Here is a 27204-nt window from a genome sequence, read left to right as displayed (position 1 = left end):
CGGGTGCGTTTGTGTAGTCGTCTTTAGCCCGCACCATGGCTCTTGGACGTTAACCAGGTCCACTTCTCTCTGGTGGCATAACTCCAACAGGCTCAGATGCACACCCATCCTTTTGCCTACGTTGGCCCAAACTACGTCGAGGCGTTCCCGCTGCATGTTGCCGAGCGAATATTTCGTCATATCAATCGATGGGTTGCTTCCAAGTCTATCACATCAGCGGGGCAAGGTTCGGCAGCCGCTGCGTCCTCCTCCATTTCGGCTGCCCAAACGATTTCGTCGTGCACGCGTTCCTGTTCAGCCTGCAGGAAGTTGCGGATGTCCGCCCCTGCCGCCTCGCATGGCCGCGCTCTTTTGTTTGAGATGCTCGATCGGGAGCTCGAGGTTTGCGAATGCTGCGATGAGGTGCTTAGGACCGGGATTGCAGGTGCCGGCTCTCGGCGGGCCGCCTCAGCCCGGTCGTTGATAATCGCGGCACGGTTGGCACGTCCGATTCTGCGGATCCCCTTTAGTTTACGCTGTGAAGGTCGTTCAAGCTTCCCATTTACCACCAAAGGTCGGGCAGGGCAGTTCTCATGTCCGGATGGGAAATGGCCGTGGCAGTTAACGCATTTGGGGGCTGCCTTGCACGGCTCTTCCTCTGTCGCATGTTTTGCTTCACCACATATGCCGCAACGCGCCTGCCGTACGCAGCGACGTATTTCGCAATATCCCTGGCAGCCATCGTAGTGGTGTGTAATTTTGCGTGACTTTTCAACCTTCCGCGCACGTTTCGACACTCCAAAAAGCTGAAAAGGCTTTACGGGTTGAAGGAAAGACACTATCCACGTGCCCTCAGCCGTATGCGGGTCGTATCCATGCTTGGAAATATGCCAGTTGACTGGCTGCTGGCCTGTTGCCACGGTAATCTCCTCCTGGATTACATCATGTACGTCCTTTCTTCCGTCCAGGCAATTGAGCGTTCGGGGCACTCCAGAGACGGCGTATGTGTGCCAGGTTGTCGGGACAGTGACTTCCCGCGCGTCCAATGCGTCCATAATGGCCTTGACCGCGCTGGGGTTGAGGAGTTTTTGCCGTGTTTCCTCAGAGGCCACCGTAACACCCCAGCCCGTGGGGGTACGCTTGGCGTTTGGGATTTCACTGTGTGGCACCGAGACCAATTCGGCCAGTTTGGTCGTTACCGCGTATGGCTCCCTCGTCACCATCCGCAATTTGTCATTTACGCGGATCAGGATGCGGTTGGACGGCTGTTCTGTCAAACGTTTCGGGGCTTGGGAGCGGTCCCGGCCCGATTGGGAGGGAGTTGCGGAGCTGTCAGGTGCATTGCCGGGCGTCGTACGTATCGGGTACGAGCGCGTGGCCGGGGTTAAAATTTGCGTTGGGGCCGCCGCTGGTGGCGTGGCGGCTCGCTCGGCCCATGTGACCGATTTGTTAGTGGGCGTGCCTTTGCCTTTGGAGGCCGACGACGCCGTGCCCGTCCTTGTAATTAAGATGCTGCGCCTTTCGCTGGAACTGGTCGGCGAACGCGACGGGGAGCGCGAACGCTCTTTTTCAGGGAGGGTGCGACTGAGGAACCAGCCGCTGATCACATCATCAAGTTCGAGAACAATTCTCCTAAGCGCGGCGTCCTCCGGGGCCTGTAAGCTTTCGAGCTTGGCTGCAAAAACCTCTTCGAGCCAGCTGCCGACTGTTTCCACGGTTTCCAGCTCCTGCTGCAGTGTTTTGATGGCCAGGGCCGGGAGGCTGGAGTACCTTCCGCGGCCGGCCGGCTCAGGCGCATTAGCGGTGCGCGTGTCGAGAGATACGTGTTCCGACTCGGCCTGGCCCGGCGGCAAAGCCTGCGGCGTGCTCTGCGGGCGCGCGCGGCGGTTTGAGACCTCTGGTGAGGCCATGACGACCGGCGCCCGGAGGGCGAAAATTCTTCAGCTGTTAAGCTTATTGGTGTGTTTGGGTGTAAATCGCTAACAAAGGTGGGTCTGACCCATGAATGGTGGAGGATGCTTGGGGTTAGGTGTGGCTGTCGACTTGAAGCATGCAGCTTATTTTGGCTGCCAGACTGATCTGGCCCGGACACGCGCCATACCGCACACTCTGGAAATCCAAGGCATTATGCCATTACACAATCGTCATCTCAAATCGCCTTGCTGGCAGACATATATGCACATGGCAAAGAGTGTTCTACTGATTGAACTGCCCCAGCAATTTAATGCTCAAATTGGATGAGAAGGCTCCGGACCCCTTGGTACCAAAAGCCATCATTGATCGAATATCTCCACATCTTCCCTCACAGCGAACACCGGCCTCTCTTAGGTCTTGGTTGACACAGACACGCAGGCTTCTCATGATCAAGGATTTTTTGCCGTTCATGCCTTTCGGCAGCAGCGGCCTTGCCACATTCAGAAATTATGAACGATCGACAAACAAAGAGATTGAACAACTTTGCAACATTCTCAAGAAAGATCCACGTGCACAACAAATGGCAAAGGTCGGCCGGGCATTCCGAGACTGCGTTCTCCAACGTCGCGCATATCTCTGGGCTAAAACTAGCCCAGAGGAGCTTTCAAAACTGTCACAAGACACTTTGTTTCACTTGGTCACCATCACTGGCGGGACTTGCGACGTGTGCAAAGCGACTAAATGTGACCTAATTCCCGTTTGCCAGGCTCTGGCATCGAAGCAGCCGAGTTTTCCACGGCCTCAACTTCAACTTGTACTGCCAAGAAAGATTTCGGATACCGCCGAGTCAATTCAGTTTTGTGTCAAAGGAGACATTGGGGGTCTGCAGCGCTTGTTTTCTCTAGGTCTTGCATCCCCAAGGGACGAGAGCCATTCTCGTGGGTTTAGTCTGTTAAGAGTAAGTTACACCCACGCTCTTCTTCATCAAAAGCCATAATATGGTGATATGATAAGTGGCTAACATTACTTCAAGTGGGCGCTATATGGTGGCCACAGTGGAATGCACAACTATGAGATTGTTCGATTTTTAGTCGATCAAGGGGCCTACGTGGACAATGAGTAAGTCAGAATGCAACTCTTTCCTCCACCTTGCATGAACAAGGCTTATCGCAGATGGAATATCGCAATAGGTCGTACGAAATTGTGGGCTATTTCAAACTCCGCAAGATGTACACCAAATCCCACGAGCAGGCGCTTTGTTGCGTTAAACGTCAAGACAGAGATTGGTTGGAAGAGCAAGACTTTCCTCAGATCCACCGCATCGTCCTGGATCTGTCATCGAGGTGACTTGAAAGCGAACTTGACGAGCACCCAAGCGTGGTCTTCGATATAGATGCACAAGGCCGCACCGCGCTCGACTGGGCCACAGCTCGAGCCCAACTGGATCAAATGAGGCGTTTGATAACTTTCGGCTCCGACGCAAATTCGATGGACATCACTGGCCGTACAACAATCCTGCATGCAGTCGATAGCTATAGTGTCGAAGCCCTTCGCATTGTCCTTGAGGCTGGGGCATGCCCTGATCCAAAGATACCAGAAGGTTTATTGCGAGGTAGCCCCCTCACCTCGGCATGTTTGAACAGTTTGCCCGGGATGGTCAGTTTACTTCTTGAATTTGGCGCTGATATTGATGCGCTCAATCCCGAGGGCTTAACGGCATTGCATTCAGCAGCCATTTCGCAAAATATCGACTGTGCGAGAATATTACTCGAACAAGGGGCCAATCTAGGCTACCTTGCAGCCAACGGACGCTCGCCACTCATGACGGCAATGATACATAACAGCCATTCGATATTAAGACTTTTCTTGAGCAGATCCGTCGACGGTTTTGATGGAGCCCAGCTTTTGCCCACCATAGCAAAATACGCGGATTCGGAGACAATGTCAATTCTGTCATTGTCGGACTGTTTGTATCTGGTTGAGCCTGATAACGTTTCATCTTGCCGCGCAATTTTGCAGTTTAGGGTTGATTATGACGACACACTGAATCTCGCGTTTGATGCCATGATTTCGGCTTGTACCGGAGCAGTGCCCATGGGCGCATGTGTACTATAGTTACTTGTTAGAAGCTTTACGTTATCGAATTACTACCATCGTTTGGTAGTTCGCCAGTATGCCCTACTTACAATCAAGCCATCATGAGCCACCTTCCCAAGTCACAAAAACTTTACTCGCGCTGTGTAAGGCCGTCCAGGATGTCATGTTGAGATGATACTGATGAGCAATTTCAACCGGAGACCGGAAGGAAAATATCAACTTTATGAAGGGATAAACTCAAGCAATGTCCTATCGTCTCTGATAACCTTCAACTTCGTCGGGTGCCCGCCCCAATAGCCCTGTTGTCACCGTGCGATGCTGAACCCTACAGTTTGCTGCCTATCGCCCAATCGCCGGGTCTGCTTTGCCAAGAGCTGTGTTGTGGGTTTTCCGTCTTGCCACCTCTGTTGAAACTGGGACGTGGCCCTTATTCTCGGGGCTATTTACATAACAAGGAGCCAGGCAAAAGTTCTTTATAGCCTTACGATTTATCTCAGCACTTTCGAAATCGGCATATAAAGGTGACGGGCAGAGATCACATTAACCCAAAGCAGAATTCCAAACCTTCTCGTCCAAACTTAGGCCAGAAAAGGGTGTCGCAACGCCTCTTCTGCTGTCGGCCGCTTTGTCTCGTCCAAGACAAAAAGAGACTATGAAGTCAATGAGGTCCCGGGCGATGGGCGGATTCTCGATTCTCTCCAGTTCTTGACGCAGAGAACCTCCGTTGCGCTTCATCCAAGAGGTTGGCCGCCACATCAAACTCCTGCTCTAGTTTCTGCTGGCAGATGATAGGAACGAACTCGTTACAAAACGCTTTCTGCTATTGTTTTCTCCCCGATCTACATCCTTAATATCACAAAAGAACCAAGTGGAGAAGTAGTTAGCAATGTGGAACAAGGACAAAGACTGTCCAAATTACTTTTAACCGAGTAGCCAATCTGACCGGATGCCCAAGGCAGCATGAGCTGCTATGTTTGCTTCAGCATCTTGCCCTATATACGCCTGTAATGGAAACATAGATAAGGTGGGGCCTTATTTAAGCACAAAGAAAATAAGCTCAGATCTTATTGTCGAGCTTCCTGGACCGTCCCTCATTGCCCTGTTGCGGCTGCCATTGCAAAACGCGCAACCTCATTATTGGAAAGAAGGAAGATAAAGGGGCATTGACTGGTTTGAAGCCTTTTAAACATCGCAGCCTGTCCATGTTTCCACCGGGTCGCCTTCATTTTAGGCGAATTATTGGCAGTTTATTATGTATTTGAGGAATATTTCCGACTCTTTTCAACGTGTGTGTTAATGCTTGGGGCATTTGGGAGTTGTGCAATATCAGAACCTGTCGGAAGTAGAGCCTATTGGGATGGATGCCGTTACATGGGTGTTCGAGCATGCTCCCAAATTCACACCGGCAAATGAAACACCACTTTATAATCTGCTGGGGTGATCAAAGATTCTAGAGCAAGAGGGACCTCACCCGGACGCTGTCCAGGTTGTTAGGAACACTTGCAGCGGTAAGCTATCGCTGGCGGTAAGGCGCACGTGCCAGTCGATCTAATACAGTCGGGCAAAGACGTTAACCATGCCCAGGCTTATTGGCTCGTTACATGCATTGGCCCAGGCCCTCATCTTGTGCGTCTGCTTACAAAAGTTATTTGCCTTTTCATTGATGGACCCGTTTGTCATAAGCCGTCGCAGGTTGGCCAGAGGGGGCACCGCTACCATAAGCTAAACGGGGTGTTTCTGGGCTGACTGCAATTCCGAAATCCCTGTCCTTACACACCTAAAGTGTATATCTATATCCGGGCCGGATGCATGTTCCGTGGACCAACCAGGTCAATCAATGCCCATGTTTGCTCGGCGGGCTGTTCGTGAACCCCGGTGATGAGTTGACTTTAATGTGCAGTGACTACGATCATCCGACCCGGATGGCCGAGGTAACATTCCGGTGGCCAGAAGGAAGTCAGCTTGGGTAGCTAAGGAAATGTGTAAATTATCTATTAACTCTCACAAATTGATGAGAGTTGACGAAGCGTGTTTGTCTCAGCGATCCTTCAGCGGTCATGGATGGTTGCTCAAAAAGGAAAGTCGGTGGGTGCTGAGCCCTACCATTGCAGCTGTGACGCGTTTAAGCGAGGGTATACAGGCTCGGTGAGATGTGACTGATTGCAGACCGCAGATGTCCAATCACAGGTGCAGAAATGGTATTATTAAGCCCACCTGCTGCGAGGTGAGGTGATCGAGGACTACATTTTGGATTTCCGTTTGACTGACTTATACTCCACAGTCGAGTATTGGTGATTGTCAACAGCAAAACCCCTACCACCTAGAAAATGCGATGCGCTGCTCCTAACTTTACAGCCAGTTTTCGACGTTCATGTCACGGATTCCATTCCAATTGGCTCCAGATCGCACCCTTTCGACCACATTCTCGACATTTACTGTGCTCCACACCCCCTTAGCCACGAGCCACGCTCTACAACAACTGCCTTGATGAATATTTAAGACCTGAGTCTTTCCCATGTTGGATCAGGCTGGATTTGGCATTTTAGAATCACATTCATTCCAGAATTCTTATTTTACAAGGCTCTGTGTCAACAACAAATTCTTCACATCTACCCGCCTTGATGTGCTTTAAAGTTAACGAAAAATACCAATGCCAGCACGTGAAAGATTCACGTATAGACCCCTCGATTCCTGAGGATTGCCCACAAGCTGTAACGGCAAATCGCCGGCATAGAACTTCAGGGCACCTGCTTCCTTGCAAAAATCCTCCCACGAACAATACCATAACCGGCGGGTACTGCGAGAGGCCCCAATGCCATTTATGGTACTTGAAGGAATACGGCTGGGATTGTTGTCAATGTTTGTCCCAAATCAATTCTGGGATCGCGAGATGCACGGGATGCCGTCACCCAGTCTGTCCAGCATGCATTTCAGCTATTGGGTAAGTTATGTGATCACTCTTTAAGATTTGATCTTTTAACTAAATCATTTCTCCCTAATCAGTCTACAAGAGGTTGTGGGCCAACGGGGATATACTCAGCATTTGTATGAGCGACCTGCGGCGAATGCCGAATCCCCATGGATTTGGAGCGAAGAACATCAGAGATATTACCGTTTTGAAGGTGAAGAAACCATTTGGTATGAAGAAGGCAATTGAGGTCTTCTGCGGGCAGGTCAAATTGCAAACTTTAGTTCCTGGTATACAGTTTCTTGGAAGCCCTTATTAATGCTTGTCACTAGCTCGCTATCAAAAGTTGTTAAACTGGTTTTTTTTCTAGGTTTGCGTTCAGGGTTACATTACCTGTTTTGAAAGAAGTCTTTATTTTCTATGTCGTAAAAGGTAATAATTAGAGCATTGCTCATTAGCATTCGCTGGCGTCTCATGGGCCAGGTACCTGTTACTTGTTGGTGAGAAGCTAGTCATTCCCCGGCATTGACACAAGGAGCGTAGCATTCTTCTCGAGGGACGGGCTCTATACGGGCTGCTCCGTGTCTCGTCATCATTTTGGCAGTCGGTTTCAAGCGATGCTAGCCATAGTAAAGATTTTTTCCACTTGTCCGAACGGCGATTACCGTAATACGTGTCACGGCCAGGGTAAGCATAGCACGGAAGCTAGTCTATTAGCACTTATCGACGAAGATTCTACTCTGAGGAGAAGAAAGGAAACAAACAAAGTTTTGAGCTTGACGCGACGTAGATAAAGGTATCACCCTGGTGGGTCGTTGGTCAGGGGTCAGGGTTAGGGTCTGGTGATCTCATGGTCCAAATGTCACAATACGCCTGTTCTGAAGTCAGCGCCACTTCTCTCCACTTCAAGTACGTATTTTTCGATCCGTCTATCAAATTAGCAGTAAACTAATGAGGATGTCTTTACTTTAGAGATGTTGGAAAACCGCATTCAAGCACGGCCATATAACGAGCGGGTTTGAAGATACCGGTTTATTTCCAGTCGACAGTACTCCAGTACTCTCCAAGTTGGGTGGTCAAGCTACCGCTACAAACACTCCGCGATATCCAGAAGCACTTCCCTCCCTTGAACGATTTTCACGAGCCAAGTACGCTGCAAGTCGGATAGCCGCCAAATCACACCACTTCAGTTGTATCGAGAAAAGAACCAGGCGATTCAACGGGGTCAAAATACAACAAAACAGATATCTCTCCCATGGATCCTTACAATGTACGCCCAATCTGGGAACTTTCCTCGCCTCCAATACTGGGGTGCATAGGTGACGACTTGGGAGTACTCTTGTCGCCTTGTGGCCGCTTGGGAGACTCGAATAGGGCAATTGACCCAAATCTCCTGGGATAGATATCTACAGCGCAATTTACTGTGTTAATATAGCTTCGTTTCTTGACCTTTTTCGTGGTTATGTTGATAATATACTCAAATCCATTTATTATGAGTTACTTTGGTAGCGCTTTGTTAACAAAAATACTGGCCCACAGTTTTGTCGAAAATCACGGTTTTGCAAACCCTTCTTTGAGGAGCCCACAACGCACAGTCCCCAAGTACTGGTAAGTGGTCGGTCGATTAAGCTCCATTCGAAATGATGTTCCGCTTCCCTGTGTTGCTAAAAGCGCCAACTCTCGTTTCACAGCTTGTTAAATCGTTCGTCGAGCCAGTTCTCACATCAAACAAGAAACCAAACTACATCAAAAGCTCGGCAGCTGGTGGCGGGTTTGGCGCGAGATATCGACCGGGAATCCGGAGTTGTTGTCATTTGGGTTGGTCCCAAGCAGCCGACTCGTACGATTGCAAAGTCCATCGGGCTAGATTTCTGGGTAGTTGCAACGGCGGAGGAATTTGCGAAGGCAAGCCTGGCAGGCATGGGCAAATGAGGACGGGGGAAACGCCGACGAGGCGCGACTAACAGACGAAAAGATAACTAGAGCTGGAAAGATAAAATTGGCAGAGGGAGAAGAGAGCGAGCTGCCGACTATTTTCTGGACCCCCCTAAACTCCATACTTCGGCTAAATGTAGCATAACATGGACAGTTTGGAATGGATCTTGGCTTTTCGCAGCTACATTTCTGCGACCATTAGCGTACTGTTGCACCTTGCCTAGTTCCTGCCAATCTTTCTAACATAGTATATGCAGGTTACAGAGGTGCATTGATGCCACCCTCTTTTTGTGCTGTTTTGTGGCGTTGTGTCCCGTGTCTGTGTGTAATCAAGGACGGGCACAAAATACTACCCTGAGAAGAAAAAGCACCGAAGGCAGACATGTGAAAATGGGGGTCAGTATTCACATGCACACGTATCGATCATGTCTCTCTGCCCAATTGTCCACTCGCCCAACAGAACACCAACACCGGTTCACTTGAATCGACTCTGGGGATACAAGACCCGTATCCCTTTTTGCATAGCCTACCTAGCTAGTTAGGTATGAATTGGCTTTTCAGCGCCGTGCAGGGCTACAAAGCCACCAGTTTCCTGTCCCTTGGCAAAGCTAAGTAATCCACGACGTGACACCAGTTGATAATGGGCGAATAAAAGTGCAGGTTGGCAAATCATGTGAGATTACAAAAAAAGGAACTTTGACTAGGAAAATTACAGCGTAGTTTTTTCGTTTATAAATCTGCGCCTGGAACAAAAGAATCTGTGTTATCTCCATGTCTTCACTGTCCTTGCTCGAGCGTGACCAGAGCTTGCCCAAAAGAGCACGGTCCAACGAGTACCACGGAAGTAGCTCCAAACGGAACCCGCAAACCTACGCAATCAATTCGCATGAGGTGCCTGCCGGATGCAGTGGATAGCGCCTGCCAAGTTAGCCATAGGTTGTTAAATTTGCAACTGGCGCCGACCGGTAGAACCACAGAGATATAAAATATAATATATAGTATTACCTATTTTGGATATACTACAAATTATTAAATTATATGCATGCGCAACAAATATAATGCAAAGCATTAAAATTATGCAACCATTTGTGCAATGTATTGCAATTGCGAAATACGGTAAGTCACAAATGCATTACAAATGCAAAACAACGGAACTATGGATTTCCGGGTTGCAAATGCGTCAATGCCTTAAGGCAAATTATGAAACGCAATGCGTTAATGCGTTGATTTGTAATAACGCAAATATATGCGATGTTTTGCAAATAAATACGGAGGCTCCTCCCCTCCAACAAAGAGGTTTTTTTACTTTCATAAGCATCTATCAACACAACAATATGGCTTTTTACCTACCTTTCACTCTTTCTTTTCGTGGCTTTTTACAAGAAACAGGCGCGTCACCCACAAGCCTTGCCTCTTTGAAACAAGCTGGACTAGGTTTCGCATGTTGCGTCCTACCCCGAACGAGAGCAAATTTCCCTTTGCTACAATTGGTTGACGCCCGCCCATGTGTGCCGTGTCACGGTTAAAACAGACTCGAGCTTAGAGGTTGTAGGACTTTAGCTGAATCGAGTTTCAGCACAAATGATATCCGCAATCAACCCCGGTAGTGTCAGCACGCAGAATGAATTCGGAGATAGCCCTCTAAGAGCTTCCAGTCGAGCCTCATTCACTTCTTTTTCTTTCTGCCTTATTTCCCGCCGTAGACATAACCTTGACACACGTTTAAACCCGAAGACGTGGCCCTAGCCCTACCCGGCCTCTAATTATTTTTGTTTGACAACAAAATTAAACAACCAAGCTTGAATTTTCTTCAAGCCCTCGAGGTCACCTTCCTTTGTCCCACTGTTCCCAATACTAACCCAAGGGGGGGTATAACCGCCGTCAAAATCAGTCAACCACAAGTTGTCATTCTTGTCAACTAAAACGTTATCCGGTTTCGCATCTCCCCATAGTATTCCAGCATTGTGAAGGGTAAGGACCAGGGTTGCCAGCTCCGTGACCCAGCGTTGAAGAGTTTCCTTGCTGGCTGACCAAGCGGCATTCGCCAGAGTGCTAGGTGCAGTAGTGATCTTCGGCTCGATGTACACTAGAAGCAGTCCAACGATGCGTTCTTGGTTGGAAGCGTTGCGGTCGCAAACCAGACCATGAAGACGAGAGATCCGCGTGTCCGGTGAGATTCGATTGGTAGCTAGCGCGTCTGCAATATTGCGGAAAGTTTCTAGTTCGCGAAAGGTTGCTAAAGGTTTGGACCCTTTGAAATGGCAAGTTTTTCCTTCTACTAGAACTTTGGACGGAGTTGACAATAGCGGGGGTTTTCTGGGTTCTGGAATGATTTGGACCTCATGCGATGAATACCATTTTGGCACCCATTTGTCCAATTCAAGCCCCTGCATAGACTGCCGAGGCTGCCCAGGAGGCATACGAGGATTTTTGTCATCTCTCCTTGGTAGAATCCTGTTTCCTTCACCAGTTGCGACCAACGAAAACCACTCGGGGTAAACCCAATGATGTAGTGTAAATGGCGGCTTTGGTGGCTGCGGGGCGAGAGCCGAAACAACCGCATCGAAGGGCTGTTTGAGTTTCTCTGCCACTGATTGTTTGTGATCCCCCGCCTCCTCGTGGTCATCGCTGTCATCGTCTGATTTTAGAATGGTGAGAAATTTGTAGAAATCAGCGACAAGTTGTGCATCTTTCAACTCTGAGGGTCTCCATTGAAGATAAAAAACTGCCCCAGGAGAGCGTACAATAAGTTCGCATTCGTCATCCTTGGTGCTGGTGATCCAGCTGTCGAGAACAGCGTCCATTGTTATGATATGATGATAACACGAATGTACGTTAGAATAAGAAAGTATGGAAAAAAGGATCTTATTTATTATTTGGTGTCCGCCGTAGGATTCGTATTTTGCCAGCCATTTTGCTTTTCGATCGCCTGTGTAGGTATCTTTACTTTTTCTTCATTAAACGGTTTCTGAGTAGTGATGGACAATCTTTGGCAAGTAGCGGTGTTTTGGGAACGAAAGCCATGCACGATGACTGGAAAACTCTGACGCCCCGGGACGAAGGGACATTTGCACTGCACTAAAAAGTCAGCTAGGCCTGATTCGTAAACAGCTGGGCCTGCTGCTATTAGCTGCCAAGAAGTTTAGGCCGTTTCTGCATCGACCATTGGGTCAAACAAAGGTGTAGAGATACAAATGTTTCTGAGATGAGGAACCTAAAGTCTGTCTAGGAGAGAGGGTAGGCGGGGGTTAGCCCCGTGGTCCTGACCGACCCAGTCCAGGGCTGGCCCCGAGAAGTATCGGGCCAGCCACGCTTCTACACGGGAGGAACTCCAGGAAAGGACATGTAGGGTGAGACAGACCCTGGCCTGGCGCAAGGACCAAACAGAAGGAAAATCGCGCAAGTAATTGCCAACGGCTCATTTCACTTCCGAACTGGGGGTAGGGAAAGAGCGGTGTCTTTCCGAAGAGGAATATGAGAAGGAATGGAAAAGGCTACTCCGCCAAATGGCGGAACACACCACCACCTTGGGCCGCGCAGGCCCAGTTGCTTGCGTCGGTGTAGAGGTCCGCTTCCTTGGCATTGTCTTATTCTCCCGATGGGAGTAGGGCGTGCAGCAACGGCGGTGTACTTATGTGGGTCTTTGACCCACACCCACAAGACCATTGAGTACCCGGAAACATCAATGGAACCCATCAACCATGAGGAATACGAATAGCATGTAGGGAGGATCTGGGTACATTTACTGTCAGTAATAATTCGCTTTGGTGGCGGATGTGTAAAAATTTGCATTGCACCTCGCACAAGACAGTTACAATGTGAAGATCCTTCCCACTGCACTGTCGAATATGCCTCATGTAAGATATGACCAATAATATGTGAGGACAAGCCAGTTGGCATCTGATTACCCGCTTCTGCACTCTGGAAACTGTGTTTGCCATGTACATCAGTAGGTAGTTGTGCCAAATGGTTGTCGCTTAAGTCTTCGAACAATACGGGCTTTGCGAGGAACTTGAGATCGAGGGCTCGTTTGATTGGGCTCGTGGATCGGCGACTCGTTGAGCGCGTGTTCCGCTAGGCTGGGAAATGATCGAAAGGACATTACGGTCTTGGACGGATGCCTCGGGATTATTGAGTCTCCTCTTGTATGTCCGAGGATCTCTTTCTTTGGGAGGGCGACGATGATGTGGGGGGGGGTGTCGGCGGCATTTCAGGGATGAATTGCTCAGGTGCGAGCTTACATCCGGATCCAAAATGCAGCCCTGAGGATTATCTTTTTCCCAAGATCGCGTGCCTGGAAGCTGCATGATCCGGTTATCCGTTGGAAACCAGATTTGTCAAAGGACTCTTCCCATGTCTTGAAGATACTTCTTGATAGCCTACGTATCTACCAGCTGATTCTATGAGAAAGGACTGCCAACTATTCCGATATTTTCCTGAACTGGGTCGCACATGCCCTCTGGGGTACTTCTGGCGAGCTCACTCCCGTGTCGAGTTGGGCCTGCAACCTGACGGGCGTGGAAATCTAAAGAGTTGATTGTTGCGTGATACTTTCTATGGTTCGCCAACGCGGCTGTGCATGGGTTGTGAAATTGCGACGTGTTAGCAAAGAAGTCCGTTGCATGTCTGCCCAGGCTTGGCTTACCATTATGGCTCTTTCAGTATTCCTCAGAGGCTGCATGACCTCATTTTGTCTATCTAGGCGCAGAATGAGATAAATGTTTCCTAGCTAAGTGCCGGAACGCCAAACAGGCACAATTAATCACGGAGGCCTCCTGATGAGTGCATCTGCGGTCACAGGAGGATGGTTAAGAGCTTTGTACCGTGCAGTAAGTCCCGGGATGCTACCCAGTAATCATACTTTCCAAAGACTCCGTGGAGGTGAAGACCAATAGGAACGAGCCCGTAACGAAAGGTCCCCTTAAAATCAACTTCGCCTCTGACACTTAGTCCTACATGTATGTTCTCTTGGAAAGCCATCCCGGCGTGTGTTTACGGACAGCTATGCAGGCAATTCCAGCAGGGGTGTTCACCCGGCCGCAAGTCGTGCTGGGATCGAGGCTTTGCAGCGCAGGGACAAACAGGCCTGATAATGTCTCATCCGCAACAAACTGGTAGCCCTAGCTAATTTGCCCCACATTGCCACGATTTGGGTTCCACATTATACCTATTGTGAAGTGCTTGCTTCCCATCACACACCCCACCTCCGGATGATTTCCACCTGGTGTTCCTTGAGTAGGAACATCAGCCTTCTGCGAGCTTGATTGGGTAAATCATGTGTCATCCAAGTCGAAGGGATGTGCGATCAGCTTGACCGGGACTTCAGTCCCAGGTCCCAGTCCCCGATGGCAGAGCAGAAATCAATTACTTTGCACGCAGGAAAGACTAACTTGTTCAGGTCGTGCTTGAGGCGGTGCCGCGATCGTTGAAAGGTACCGCGGATGAGCGTATACGTCACTTTGGAACACTAACGTGAACCGTGCCTCTTTCAAGGATAGAGACCGGGGAAGCACCGATAACAGAAGCCGGGAGACAGACAGCACAGTAATCACATGACATAGAGTTGACAAGCAGCGGCTGTGTTCCTGTAACTTCACGGGGACTTGCCAGGGAGCGAAAGCATGAAGTCTCAGCCCGTCCAGATTCCAAGAGGGTGCCAAGCCGATACGAGGATTTAGGCTGGGAAAGCGTGGAGATGGCGGACCTATTTCCAGAAGCGGATAGCCTCCGGAGGGATCCGCTTTCTCAGCGTACACCATGTGTGATACGGTGATGAGCTGCAGATTACACATTGGTGTGCGGCTAAGCTGGCGACAGGATTGGTAAAGGAAGCTCTTCAGGTACCAGATGATCTGCCATGGCACATCTTGGTCGAAGTTCGAATTTTGGCTCCGCTTTCCAATGTATAAGTAGCTGGTGGGAGTCTTTGGTGGATTGGGTATGAAATGTACGCCAGAAAGCTTCCACCAGATACTTCGGAAGAGGCCCCGCCTCCGCACCTCTTGGGTATCCTGGCCAAATGCAACAAGGATAGTCTTTCGACCACTCACAGGAGATGAGAGGCTAGCTGGAGACCCAGAATCTTTTTAATACTGCTTTTTTGTGGTTCTGCTTTCCCTTAGCTTGACTTTTATCAAACTTTTATTTGAAGCTCGTTACTTTTACTAGCACAGAACGCTCAAATATGCCAGAGAGAAAAAACCACACAAAACTAGAGACGGCTCTCAGCTTGCTCCAGGATGACGATGCAGAAGAGATCCGGAAATTTTCTCAATCTCTGAGCAGGCTATCTTCCGAGGAAAAGGAGCAAAAGTGTGAACGTGCCCGGGATCGACTCTTGAAGGCACAATCAAACCTTCACTTGGTCTCTGCCGTTTATCAGATCCCTTTTGGAACGGTTCCTCAGTCGAGTCAGGCATGGGAAGACTTCAACAAGGCTGTGAGTTCAAGTGCAGCGGATAGGTCCCTCAAGTGTGTGCTTGCTGTGAGTAAAAAATGGGGCGTGGACGTTGCCAAGCACTACGCTTTTTTCTCAAAGGGGAGAAAATATTGTGATCTGCTCCGCACTGCCGCAAATAAGGTTCCAAATTGGAAGCTGGCGGCGAGGCTTTTGAATTATTGGATCTTCCAGAGAATAAATGGTGGAGGACGAACACCTCCGGTCAAAAACGATATCAACCCGATCGAACAGTCAGACTTGACAAATCTACAGTCTACCGCGTCGAATGCGGATGATGCTGATTTCGTCAAGTTTTATAACTCTGTATCGGATGGCTCTACATCCAATGGCTTTTGCCTCGACAAATACGGGCTTCTTGTCCGCGAGCACTTTGCGGCAAAAACCCCAAACCTGATAGCTCCACAGACGGGACCAACTTCGCCATTGGCCGCCCTGTCAAACAGCCACACCAGCACGAGCAATTGCATGGCAACCGGTCAATCCGCAGTTCCATCCTCTCCTTCCGGGGAACTCCCCTCGCACGACTCGTTTTCAGATACCAGCTCGCTCATTACATCATTACCACCGTCGCAATCGTCATCATCATGTTGCCAACAAGACTCGCAATCTTCCCAGCTGGCAAACACAACCCCGCAATCCCCATGGGCAATTTCACGTCCTCCGACTCAGGAACTATCTGAGGACTATGCTGTTCAACGGAAATTGGCGGTATCATCATTGTCTCCGTCATTACACGACTCTTCGAAGCTCATCATCCCTGGGAACAACGACCCAGTCGAGTACCCTATCACGACGCCGACGGATCCGCGGTCGACATCCCAACTGTCTTCTCAGGCCCGTGACACTGCACGCGACCGCAATGTGACGCCGACCCCGTCCGGCCAGGGCCCGCCATCGCCATCATCCCATATAACGACTACTCTGGAGGCCATGGACTTCGTGACAGAATCGCTGTCGTCGCTGCGCCATACTTTCGCCCCAGGCCTGACAGCTAACGAAACTTCTCCGCAATTATCAAGCAGCTTGGTGGAAATCTCGAAAAAACAAAGCATATCTGTTCCTGCAATTTCTCCGACACCACTATCGTCATCCTCAATCTCACGCAGACTGCTGCCATCATCACCTCTTACAAAATCTCGTAATTCAGAACCCTCATTGTCGCCGCCGGGAGATTTTTCACATGAAGCCAAATCAAATATGGTCGAACCGCCTGAGGTGGCCTACTCAGAAGACGACACCGCCATTAAGGAGGAGCTGTCACAGACTGCGACTGTTGCCTTCAGCTCCCCAATTGAAGTCACGAACAATCCAACGCGATCACCTTCGACAGACCCTAACCCGGCATTGTCGCCGCCCTCTCTATCGCCGCGTTCCTCGTTTCACCACGAAGCAACCCAAACCCTGACGGCAACCTCGAATTGCCGCGTCAATGGCGCTGTCAATCATGCCATGCCTCCCTGTTTTCCAACGAAGCCTGAAAATTTCAAGTCATCGTCTGAACTCGTTAGGAAACGGCCTAGATCCAATTCACATGAGTCTTCACCGAAGAAACAAAAAGGGAATGATGGGGATCCTACCACCGCATTGTTTACACCACTTCGCCCACTATCAGCGGCAGCTTCGGGATCCCACAGGCTGGATAGTCACGCCACAATTAACTCAACTGAATCGACTGAATCGATTCCATCTTCACCAACCTTGACGGCAAACCCCTGGTTGAAGGATGCCATGCTATCCTTGGACCGACTTGACCAAAACAAATGGCTCAACGATGCCATAATCAATGCTTACATACATATTCTGGCCAGGCGCTATGAATTTTGTTTCTTGAACAGCCACTTGCTTCAATCTAGGTCGTCCGATCGGAAGGCTGAATATGGTGATCCTTTGGAATCAGATCTTGTCCTGATGCCTATCCACATGTGTTCCCACTGGTACCTTTTGGTTATGTACAAGCTTTCGGGTACTGGGTACACTGTCTGTTTTCTTGACTCTTTGAAGTCACCCTCACGGTCTTATGAACATACTTTTACACTTTGGACTCAGTATCTCAAAGACATCGGATACCGAGGAGAGGTGCACCAAAGGAATGTCAAGATTCCCCAACAGTCCAACAACGCAGACTGTGGAGTTTTCCATCTTGCGTTCGCCTACCAGATTGTCGAGGATCGCCAGAAGTTCATTGATGCTGTTGAGAACGGGGCAGGTGTAGACTGGACAATCGACGCACTCAAATGGCGTGAGTTAGTACGGCTTGAGCTCACATCAGCAAACGACAATTCCGCCGTTATCAATACTGCAGCTGAGAAGATCATCAATGTTGAAAGCGACGACGACACCTGCGTGGAGGTAGTCTCCGTCTGTCACGCACTTACGTCTTCCATGGACCGAGACCCCGCAACGGGCCATGACGTAACTGCCCATGCCAGGCGCGATGATTTCGACATTGCTAAGATCGCATGCCCCACAGCGCACAACTCAATCATAGCTCGAACTTTGAGTCCATCCCCACCACACTTGCGACCCTCTCTATCGTCGTGGCCAGCCGACACAGAGTCGTCCATATCGTTAACTCTGCCTCCTTCTCAGCCAACATACAAAAGTGCTATAGGCAGGTTTGGTCAGAGCGTTGAGATGGGGGACGCCGGGACCGATGCTGACAGGGATGCCAACGATGAGAAGATGCTTGACGGGTCAACTCTCGTTGCCCGTCCCCTGGAGGCTGCCTTCTCCTCTTTCCATCCAAGTGTTATAGCTGTGTCTACGTCATCTCAATCATCTAGACCGGAGGTGATTAGACTGTAAGTACGAATGAATCCTTATCTGTAATGAGGTGACTGACATTGGCTTTGGATAGGGCCGAACATCATCCTCCTATCAGCGAACTTACTACCGGTCAGATACCAGAAACGACAAATTTACCGTTGCCGTCGGCATTTATCGACACGATCCCATCTATACTTTTCACAGCTTTTTCAGTCTTACCACAACATCATATTAACCAACTACAGAACGTCAACTGCCAAATTTTAGCCGAAGAAGTTCAAAAGGCGCTAAACCGGGTTTCTCAGCAAGACGGAGCAGGTTCGTCGTTATTACGCCTACCGGGACTCAGGCAGCTATCAACTTTGGGGGGTGCTTGGTCGGCACATGGTTATAGCCCGCCTGGACAAACACCTTTTCTGCCGCCCGTTGGCCACCTGCTGTCCCCTCCCAGTCAGCTTGGACAACACTCGCCAAGCCCACCTCAATGGGCTACAATAACCGGTACGACCTCTACCGAAGGGGGGAAACGAAAGCTCGACAAAAAAAGTACCGAAATTTTACAGTTCCCGTTGTGGAAGCGTCCCTCTCAAACCCAGTCGCTAAAAGTACCTTCAGATGGTAAGTGCTCTGATGGATTTACTACAAGTTGACGGTTGATTAATCATCAAATACAGACATTCCGCCATCCCTACTCCATGCGCACCCGTGTGCGCATCCACCATTGACAAGCTCGAAAGGACAGCCCACCGCCCTGTCAACGGATCCCAACTTCAAAAATATCCGTGGCTGGGCTCCAATAATGATGATCAGGAATTTCCCCTCTGAGCTCAGCACAATGGCCTGTAACAAACAAGCTGCCTGCAACACGCAAATTAGAGATGAGGCCTGTTCGGGTTTAGTCGATATGAGGGACCGACTTTATACGAACGGATACTTACACTGGAACAACAGGTTTGCCGCTGAAAGCCTGAAAACTTTCCAGGATTTAAACAACTTCGCCCAGGGTCTTGGAATCCTTGGTTCTATTTTAGCCAGCGCACAGCTGCGAGAATTTCTCAGGATGTGGTTTGCGCCCAGTGAAGGACCGTACATAATAGGGCATTGCTTCTATTATAGTGATGATGGAACAGGGCGACTTCCCATTTTTCTTCGGCATAACAATGGTCAACGCGATCGTTGTTTGGGTTTACATTTACTCACTGCGAATGCAAGCGTCCGGTATTTTGTCGGGTCCCATGGAGTAGATTGGGCTCCGAGAGAGGAGACGCTTCTGTTCAAGAATGATCATTCAGCGCTCAAAAATTACCCAAGTAAACGAATGTCATATGGTTTGTAGGTAAACCAAACTGTGAATTTCGATCCGGTGTAATTTTTAACTAACTAATAGCTTCTCTAGCACATTATTCGACCCCAGTATTCACCATCAAATCGAAACTGGTGTAGCCCTGACTATTATATTTGGGTTGCCAGAGATGTTCGTGGGGTTTCCGCAGTTGAAGTTGGAAAATCGATACGTAAGAGGAATTGTCGAGGCAATGAAGAAAGATATTGGGATTGGTTGGAATCTGGAAATGGAATCTGATCCCAAGAATGCGACTGAAGGCCTGAGGTCAGACTCGAGATAGAATGTCTCCAAGTATGAGGGTTCAGTAGAAAGCTTACTTCGATTTGGAGCTCCTTATTTCCCACAATTTGGACAACCCCCTTTTATCCCTTTCCCTCCGCAGTTCTGGCAAATGTTTCCCATAGTATCGACAAGGTCGTTTGAAGAGGTCGAAGATCAATTGAAATGCCTAAACTGTGGTTGCTTTGACGTCAGGAATATTTGGATTCCAAGCACCAAGGGAATGGGGCAGGAGATGAACGTTGAGGAGGGAAATGAGCAGCTTTAAAAATAACTGGAAGAAAGGCGGGACAATATGCTCCACAAAAACCAGTAGCATGTGAGCGCTAAAAATGCCTCACCCTAAACCATGTGGTGGGGTAGAAACACAGGCTTTAAGGTCGTATGTTCAACCCCGCCATTGAAGTGCAAAACGAGTGCGTCTCACCCTGCTCAAAACCGTATTTCAGGGACGAATTTGTTTTCGTCGCAAACGAGCATTTGCAAACGACGATAACTTTGAGGTGGAAGGCCGTAACTAGTGATTGATTGACCACTACCTGATTCCCTATCAGTGCAAGAGGTCCCGGAAAGGATGCTGATTTCGAGATCTCTTCCCCCAGGAGGTCAACCTGTATGCATAGGTGCGGCGCATTANCTACCTGCGTTGTTGACATCAACGGACATTTCCTGGGATGCAGGGCCTGCAAACGTTTGGTCGTAAGTTTTCTGTTTTTTGATCATTTTTGCTATAAATAAAAGCTCCATCTCATACTTGCTTATCCAGAATTCTCGAAGCCAACCTTTTCATCATTTGCGGATCCATGCCCACTTTGAGCAAATTCGCCAAACACTTTTGGGCTCCTTTCCGAGATAGCTCATCCAGAGGACCCTCCGGCGGAGACGGGTATGGTGGAAATATACGGCTCAGAAGGCATAGCTTCGGCATTGGCTCCGCGACACATGAACTTGGCGTCACCAAGGCGTCATCCTCTATGGGTCCAAAAAATGGTAACACAGGTTCGGGTCCGTCTTTAAGCAGCTTGAGGACAAGTGGCATGGCCGATTCCTCGACGCAGCTGACGGGTTGCTGAAGCAGTTGCTCCTATCTCCAGTGTACGGGCCTACGGGCGATAAAGGTGGACAGCATAGAAGGTAGCAAAGTAGGAGATGGCTAAGGGGCAAAAAAGCTTTCATTGCCACATTATTTTTTTAAAAGGCTCAAAAGCAAGCCACCGCGCATGCGAGTGCTATAGTTGTCTAAATACTTCATTTAATTTCGAATATAAAGCCCTAAAGCATGACGGAAAGGTGATTGTGTCTCCGCAACCAACCCGCTCGATCCTGATGGACCTTTTGATGTCACTGAATGTTTCTTGGTATTGGAATAACAATAATCAACTGGCGCCTAGCATGTCAACTGGATTGGAGACTGTGGATGGGTACCTTGGTCACATCGAAAAAAGAAGACTTTATTGATATTGGAGCTATTGACTTGTCCGCCCTTAGCCGCTTACAAACTTGTGACTTTGGAACGTGTCAAAGAACGTGCCAAAGATGTAGCGAATGCCTTGCAGACTTGTGTATTTGGGCAAGGCAAACTGGTTTCTGAAAAGTAATGGGCCGAGTACCATGGAGTAACTTCAATGACCCAAAGCCTCCCATCCCCACTGGCTCCAATGTCCAGGCGAACGCCATCGTCGAAGGACATGCCCGGTAGCAATTTCCGCAACCTCTCGTAGTAGTAGAGTGCAAATCTTTTGAGCTGCTCCTCAGTTGTACTATTTCCCGTGAACTCTTCGCTGTCGTCTCCGGATGGCTTGGTAACAAGAACGATATCTTTCACTTTTGGGTTGTTGCGGTTAACAGCAGTATGAACCCAGTGGAAGACCACTCCTTTCGAGCTGCTCCCTGGGGTAAGGAATACGCGGAACTCCCCTTCAGCCGCCAAAGATATGTATTCCTGGTGAAACCAAGGTACATTGACGGTGTACTCCTCGGTGGACACCTGCCCTCGTTTCCGTTTCGTCGTGATAAAGCTTTTCGGCTTGTCAACAAGTGGAAAGCATGGTACAGAAGACTGTCTTTCGTCTCGGATGCGCACATGGGATGAAGTTGCGCTCCAGGAGCGTTTGTATACTGTGGTTTGCTCCTCAAACAGCGGACAGATGCCTGTTCCGAAGCAAGTCTTGGGTCTGAACTGGAATTTCCACTCTGTAGCGGTTTTTGCGATGGTGTCCAAGACTCGGATCAGCTCCACCTTCCCCTGCTCCGCCTCCATTTCTCGTTGGTTTGGGTAGAGATTGATATTTCTTCTGTCTTTGAGTTGCAATGCTTGCACCCAGGGCTCCGGTGCCTTTTCTGGGTCGCCGTCGGTCGTGTCAAGGAAGAGGAAGGTGACTTTTGTCGAATCGTCGCCAGGGAACTCGTCAAATACGTTTGAGTTCCACTCTCGAATGTCAACCGTGAATTCGCCTGACTTGGACAGATGTTCTAGGTGGAAGGCCGTGACTAGTGATTGATGGAGCACTACCTGATTCCCTATTTCCTCATGAAATTTTGGAAACGATCGTAGTGCTTCAGGTCCCGGAAACCATGCTGATTTCGAGATCTCTTCTCCCAGGAGGTCAACCTGTATGCATAGGTGCGGCGCATTATCGATTGTGAATTCGAAGCTCTCAGGGCGAAGACAAACAACCAAATGGTGAGTTTGGTGGTTATGAAGAGGCAGAGGCACTTTTTGAAATAAAGGCACTTCTTGAGGTGTAGGCGCTTTTTTGCAACTTTGGATGTGCCTCTTGAGATTGGACTGGCCTTTTGGTCGCTTGCGGAAGGGTCGTTTACAAAAGGAACAAAAAAGAACTATTTTTGACATGTTGGTTGGGCCTTTTTAAGTAGGGATAAGGTCGAAACCACAGGCGAGAGAGGGAGAGAGGGAGAGAGGGAGAGAGGGAGAGAGGGAGAGAGGGAGAGAGGGAGAGAGGGAGAGAGGGAGAGAGGGGAAGGGGTTAGGTGTGGCTGTCGACTTGAAGCATGCAGCTTATTTTGGCTGCCAGACTGATCTGGCTCGGACACACGCCATATCGCACACTCTGAACATCCAAGGGATGATGCCATTACCACAATCGTCGTCTCAAGTTGCCTTGCTGACAGACACATGTGCGCATGGCATAAAGCGTTCTCCTACAGTAAGTTGGCCTGTCCCAGCAATTTAATCTCACGAAGACGCAAGAAACCACCAAATCTATGCTGTCGTGCAAACATGTGCTGCATACCGTATGGTTGCAAACCACAAACAGTTAAACCCTCGCGTGTAGCTCTAGTCAGAACCCTATACATCCAATGTGCGCTAAAACTGTTATGCAGGGGCATAAAAGGCTGACCTTTGGTAATTGCATGGAATGTAATACAATGGGGCACTGAGCGAAAAATAATTACAGGCAGTACGTGCAGTAGCACGCTAGTTTGCAATAGGCACTGGACCCGTTATTTGCACAATGGCTCCCTGAAAAATACCTGCAAGGGATGCACTGCAATTATTTGGGGTATCGACGCAGGACATCATCATCACCGAACCTTAATTTCCCGCAAACTCCGAAACGCAGTAGGGGTAAGCTTAATGTTGACAAGGAACGGGGCAAGGGAAGAAGAATATGTTGCATTCATTCATCATGGTTCTTCCTTGGCCGCAATTTCCACCCGGAACAGGCCCACAGCGCCAAACACGTACTGCTACGCCAGGATATTCTTTGCGGTGCGATCAGTGATGGGCGCCCCTCTTCTCTTGGCGGAACGGCTTTCATTGGCCAATATAGGCTGTTAAAGCCACACCTACATGACGTCGAACCAGCTACACTTGGAAGGAGCACTCAGAAGCGCAAACCTTTGTTTTGGGGAACATGTCAGCGACCCAAAATTCATCACCCGCTCACCAGTACGCCTGTGAGGCTGCACAATGATTTGGTACTGAATGCAGGTTTGTAATTTTGCGATTCAGGCGAATAAAGAGCAGTTCCAGGTAATATAACAGGTAAACGACGCGCTGAGGCTTCAACCATACCAAGGTTGCATGCTTTTTGACAGGGGTTACCGTACACTTATGTGTCTTGGTTACCACCAGTTGGGCTCGAGGGCATATAGGATGAGCCGCATTCTATCTCAGCCTCACCCCGGCCGGTCGATTTTTGGTTGTGGTAATGAGGTTTGTGAGCAATAGCTTTTGCTCAAGGGTATAAATAACCTTATCAAAGTATTTGGCAAACATGACGGCTACCGATTTTGCAAAATTCCTCCTTTGATGATCTGCCCACACAAATCCAGAGCATTGTTAGATTTCTAATCATGTTATAAATTTGGTTTTCACCCGCATCGCAGCAACAGGGCTATAACCTCTAGCCTTCGATTTTACTCCGCATCAGCCACTTTCAACTTATAACATATTTGCTCAATCGTTTTATAAGCTTCAGCTGGGAAATGTCAACTTTTGCCACTCTGATTAGCGGAACCGCTGCGGCGGGAAGTACATTTGTACACCTCGCTCAAAAAGCCGCTTTGGGGATCAGTTTTCCCTCTTCCATGGAGAGTTGGCTTGATATTAGTTTTGTAATATGGCTGCTGTCGCTATTTAGCGCCATATCGAACCTGATAGAGTTTAGCAAGCGCATTTTATATGGTATAATACCTTTGTTTACCGCGTCAGTATCCATAGCGGCCAATGACCGCCTAAACAGAGACGTTATCAACTACCTCAGCAGCAAAGACTCCACCGAGCACATCGTAACAGCACACACAGAGATTGCCGATCGCCCCATCATTCCCTTTTGGTATTAGAGAATTATGAGGGACGATCACAAAGCCAGTGATTGCCAGATCGAGTACACTTCCACGTTCAGAATCAAATTAGTCCGTCATGATGGTAGACTGCTGATCATTCGTCGCATATCTGCTAAGCCCTTTGGCAGGACGCCAGACAAATATGCCAGTCCTCCGGATGGGAAAGAGCCACTGGTTATTCTATGCCTAGGTTGGTGTTTAAGTCCCATCGACAAGTTCCTGCGCCATTGTTGCGAATTCAAAGACAAACAGCGCAAAAGCTTTGTCACTGTCCATATACGACAAAATTGTGATCTAGGCGGTCGCGCAGATTGGGACACAACTCTTTCAAAGGCTAAAAGGTCACTCAATACGGTTTATTTGAAAGACGATACAAAAAAGCAGCTAGTTAGTGACATTGAAGATTACTTGCGCGCCAGCACCAGAAAGTACTACCACGACCGTGGGATACCCTACCGACGAGGATACCTCCTACATGGACCTCCAGGGACCGGCAAAACTTCTCTCAGCTTAGCGTTGGCGGGTGAATTTAATCTCGACGTTTATATGCTGCATATCCCAAACGTCCGCCATAATAACGAATTAACAACGCTCTTTACAAAATTGCCGCCAAGCTGTATCGTTTTGCTGGAAGATGTTGATGCTGTTGGGCTTTAGCGGCGACATGCCTCCCATTCAGACTCGGAAAATGAGAGCGGTAGCGAAGGTGGAATTCCAGGCGCGTTTGGCAGGCGGTCCGCCTGTTCGCTTTCTGGGCTGTTGAACTCGCTGGATGGCGTGGCAAGCCCAGAAGGCCGCATTATTATTATGACTACCAACAATATTGAGAAGCTAGATGAAGCGTTAATTCGGGATGGAAGGGTTGATAAGAAAGTCTTTTTCGGGTATATGGACTAGGACTCGGCCAGACTGATGTTTATGAAGATGTATTAACTTCAATTAGACTCACTCCCATCTCTCGAAGTTGAGAACAACACCAACTAGCAAACCTGTCAATTAGTGGACGATAAATCCACTCACATCGACCTTGAGAACCTAGCGCGAGATTTCGCCAGTCTAATAACGACGAAAAGTCTTTCAGCTGCCAAAGTGCAAGGGTACTTGTTGTGTCACAAGGACAATCCGCAGGCAGCGGTGGCGAACCTCCCCCACTTCATGGACAACCAACCAGCCACGGGCAGTAAACCCAGCTGCCTATCCCACGTTGCCCAAGAAAAGGAAAATGGTATTTTTGGCAATTTGCTTGAATGGCTGCCTCGCCACGGCCAGAATTAGCAGGTCCTGGGGATCATTATGTATATTAGCTGAACGGATAAAATTGGTCAAGCCCAAACGAGCACTTTCGAGGCTGGAGGTCTTTACTAGAATTAGGTAGTTTACAACACAAACACGAAGGGAGAGTAGCTGAGTCCTAGGTGGCAGCGCTGAGAAGATGACCACTCGGAGGTGGATCTGATGGCCGTGGTTTTCCTCATGTACGACCAACTCTCTGGGAGCTGCTGGGGTCCTCCCATCACGTTGAATCAAATTTTACTGTCCGACTGTATACCTCGTGCGTTGCAGGGCCCAAATGATCCGCTTCCCTGGTTGATTTCAGGCTTCGTGCGGGCTTGTCCGGCGTGGTCAGTTGAGAATGTAGTACTACGCTCGCCAAACGTATCATATCTTGCTCTACGAAGGATCGTAATTGGGACCCACTTATCCCATCAATCTCAATTCCCTATCTTACAAATAGCGCTCGAATCCAGGAAGCAAATCTTGTCCATTGTTCTCACGCTTCTACTATTTCTATTCAGCATGCCTTGTCGTGTCGGTAGCTGATATTAGCCTAATCAGTCATTCACACTCGAAGAGAAAACAACTCTTGGTATAAAGCACCAGACAAGAGCCCCTGGTGCGCAAGCCAAGGTTTGACAGGATATCTTTAACCAGTCAACCGTGGCTGCCCTCAACAGCAGCATAACACAGCCAAGGTATGCATAAACTTGAAACTATTACATTCCCACAACCTTTGGCTAACAAACATCGCACAAATGCTCCCTAGCATCAGTACAAATCACTCGGAAAATAGTGCCCACTCGCCTGGAACCTCACCAGTCGCATCGCCAGCCTCAGATGCTGGTACCTCGGCTTCATCCTGCAAAATCACTGCCTGCGATAAACGTCAAATTTCGGTTCCCGTCCGTGCCCCTCAAAAGAACAGGCTATTTGCCAGAACCAAAGTAGTAGTAGTAGTAGTAGTAGTATTATTTAACGCCGGGCTCGGCCCGGCTTGTTAGCCGGCCGTTAGCAACCTCCCGAGGGGTATCTCGGCGCGCGTTCTATCTTCTTTATCTACACAGGGGGAAGACAAGGAGGGCAGAGGCGGATCGTGCCTGACCGGGTTCGGGCCCGGTCCTGCTTAGGGGGGTTAGTTCACTGACGCGACCCCGTGCCTGAGGTGCACGGAGGGTTCGTCTGTCGGCTTGTGCCGTGAAGTATGGGTGAAAAGGCAATAAGTCTATTCCTCGTCTGAGTTCGAGTCGCTTACGATCGGTGTCCCTAGGCGTAAAGTGCGTTCGTGGCGCGCGGGGCGCTGGCGGGCCGCTCTTGCCAGAACCAAAAAGTCAAAGGCCCGCATACAACTGCCGCCGTCTTCGAAAAGGCCGTCGCCTAAGAGGTCGATCCTGAAAAACAAGAGCGACCCTTCGCCACCGTCTCTCGACCCTC

At 49.2% G+C, this 27204-nt stretch overlaps 6 protein-coding genes across 6 annotated transcripts; 4 read left to right on the top strand and 2 right to left on the bottom strand.

Moving 5' to 3' along the window:
- The first annotated feature begins 2081 nt into the window (after positions 1 to 2081).
- Positions 2082 to 3421, top strand: PgNI_12342 (uncharacterized protein). Its single transcript, XM_031132292.1, has 3 exons — positions 2082 to 2851; positions 2927 to 3012; positions 3084 to 3421. The coding sequence occupies exons 1-3, from the start codon at positions 2204 to 2206 to the stop codon at positions 3238 to 3240; spliced, it is 891 nt and encodes a 296-aa protein (XP_030976283.1). The 5' UTR covers positions 2082 to 2203; the 3' UTR covers positions 3241 to 3421.
- Positions 3422 to 6611: 3190 nt separating this feature from the next.
- On the top strand, positions 6612 to 7303 carry PgNI_12341 (uncharacterized protein; the record flags this gene model as incomplete). Its single annotated transcript, XM_031132291.1, is given in 3 exon segments — positions 6612 to 6814; positions 6825 to 6931; positions 6994 to 7303. The coding sequence occupies 3 exon segments, from the start codon at positions 6612 to 6614 to the stop codon at positions 7215 to 7217; spliced, it is 534 nt and encodes a 177-aa protein (XP_030976284.1). The 3' UTR covers positions 7218 to 7303.
- A 3217-nt stretch (positions 7304 to 10520) lies between these two features.
- On the bottom strand, positions 10521 to 11637 carry PgNI_12340 (uncharacterized protein; the record flags this gene model as incomplete). The annotated part of the gene is made up of 2 exons (XM_031132290.1): positions 10521 to 10592; positions 10693 to 11637. The coding sequence occupies 2 exons, from the start codon at positions 11635 to 11637 to the stop codon at positions 10521 to 10523; spliced, it is 1017 nt and encodes a 338-aa protein (XP_030976257.1).
- Positions 11638 to 15017: 3380 nt separating this feature from the next.
- On the top strand, positions 15018 to 18098 carry PgNI_12339 (uncharacterized protein; the record flags this gene model as incomplete). The annotated part of the gene is made up of 1 exon (XM_031132289.1): positions 15018 to 18098. One exon carries the CDS (start codon positions 15018 to 15020, stop codon positions 18096 to 18098), a length of 3081 nt encoding a protein of 1026 aa, XP_030976192.1.
- A 3077-nt stretch (positions 18099 to 21175) lies between these two features.
- Positions 21176 to 22317, bottom strand: PgNI_12338 (uncharacterized protein; the record flags this gene model as incomplete). The annotated part of the gene is made up of 2 exons (XM_031132288.1): positions 21176 to 22173; positions 22230 to 22317. The coding sequence occupies 2 exons, from the start codon at positions 22315 to 22317 to the stop codon at positions 21176 to 21178; spliced, it is 1086 nt and encodes a 361-aa protein (XP_030976182.1).
- A 2181-nt stretch (positions 22318 to 24498) lies between these two features.
- PgNI_12337 (uncharacterized protein) lies at positions 24499 to 25770 on the top strand (the record flags this gene model as incomplete). Its single annotated transcript, XM_031132287.1, is given in 3 exon segments — positions 24499 to 25140; positions 25153 to 25368; positions 25480 to 25770. The coding sequence occupies 3 exon segments, from the start codon at positions 24499 to 24501 to the stop codon at positions 25768 to 25770; spliced, it is 1149 nt and encodes a 382-aa protein (XP_030976298.1).
- Positions 25771 to 27204: the final 1434 nt, after the last annotated feature.

This window comes from Pyricularia grisea (genome assembly GCF_004355905.1).
Source record: "Pyricularia grisea strain NI907 chromosome Unknown Pyricularia_grisea_NI907_Scaffold_11, whole genome shotgun sequence".
Lineage (NCBI taxonomy): Eukaryota > Fungi > Ascomycota > Sordariomycetes > Magnaporthales > Pyriculariaceae > Pyricularia > Pyricularia grisea.
Note: the sequence above shows the minus strand (reverse complement) of the source record. Positions and strands in the feature narration are given on the sequence as shown.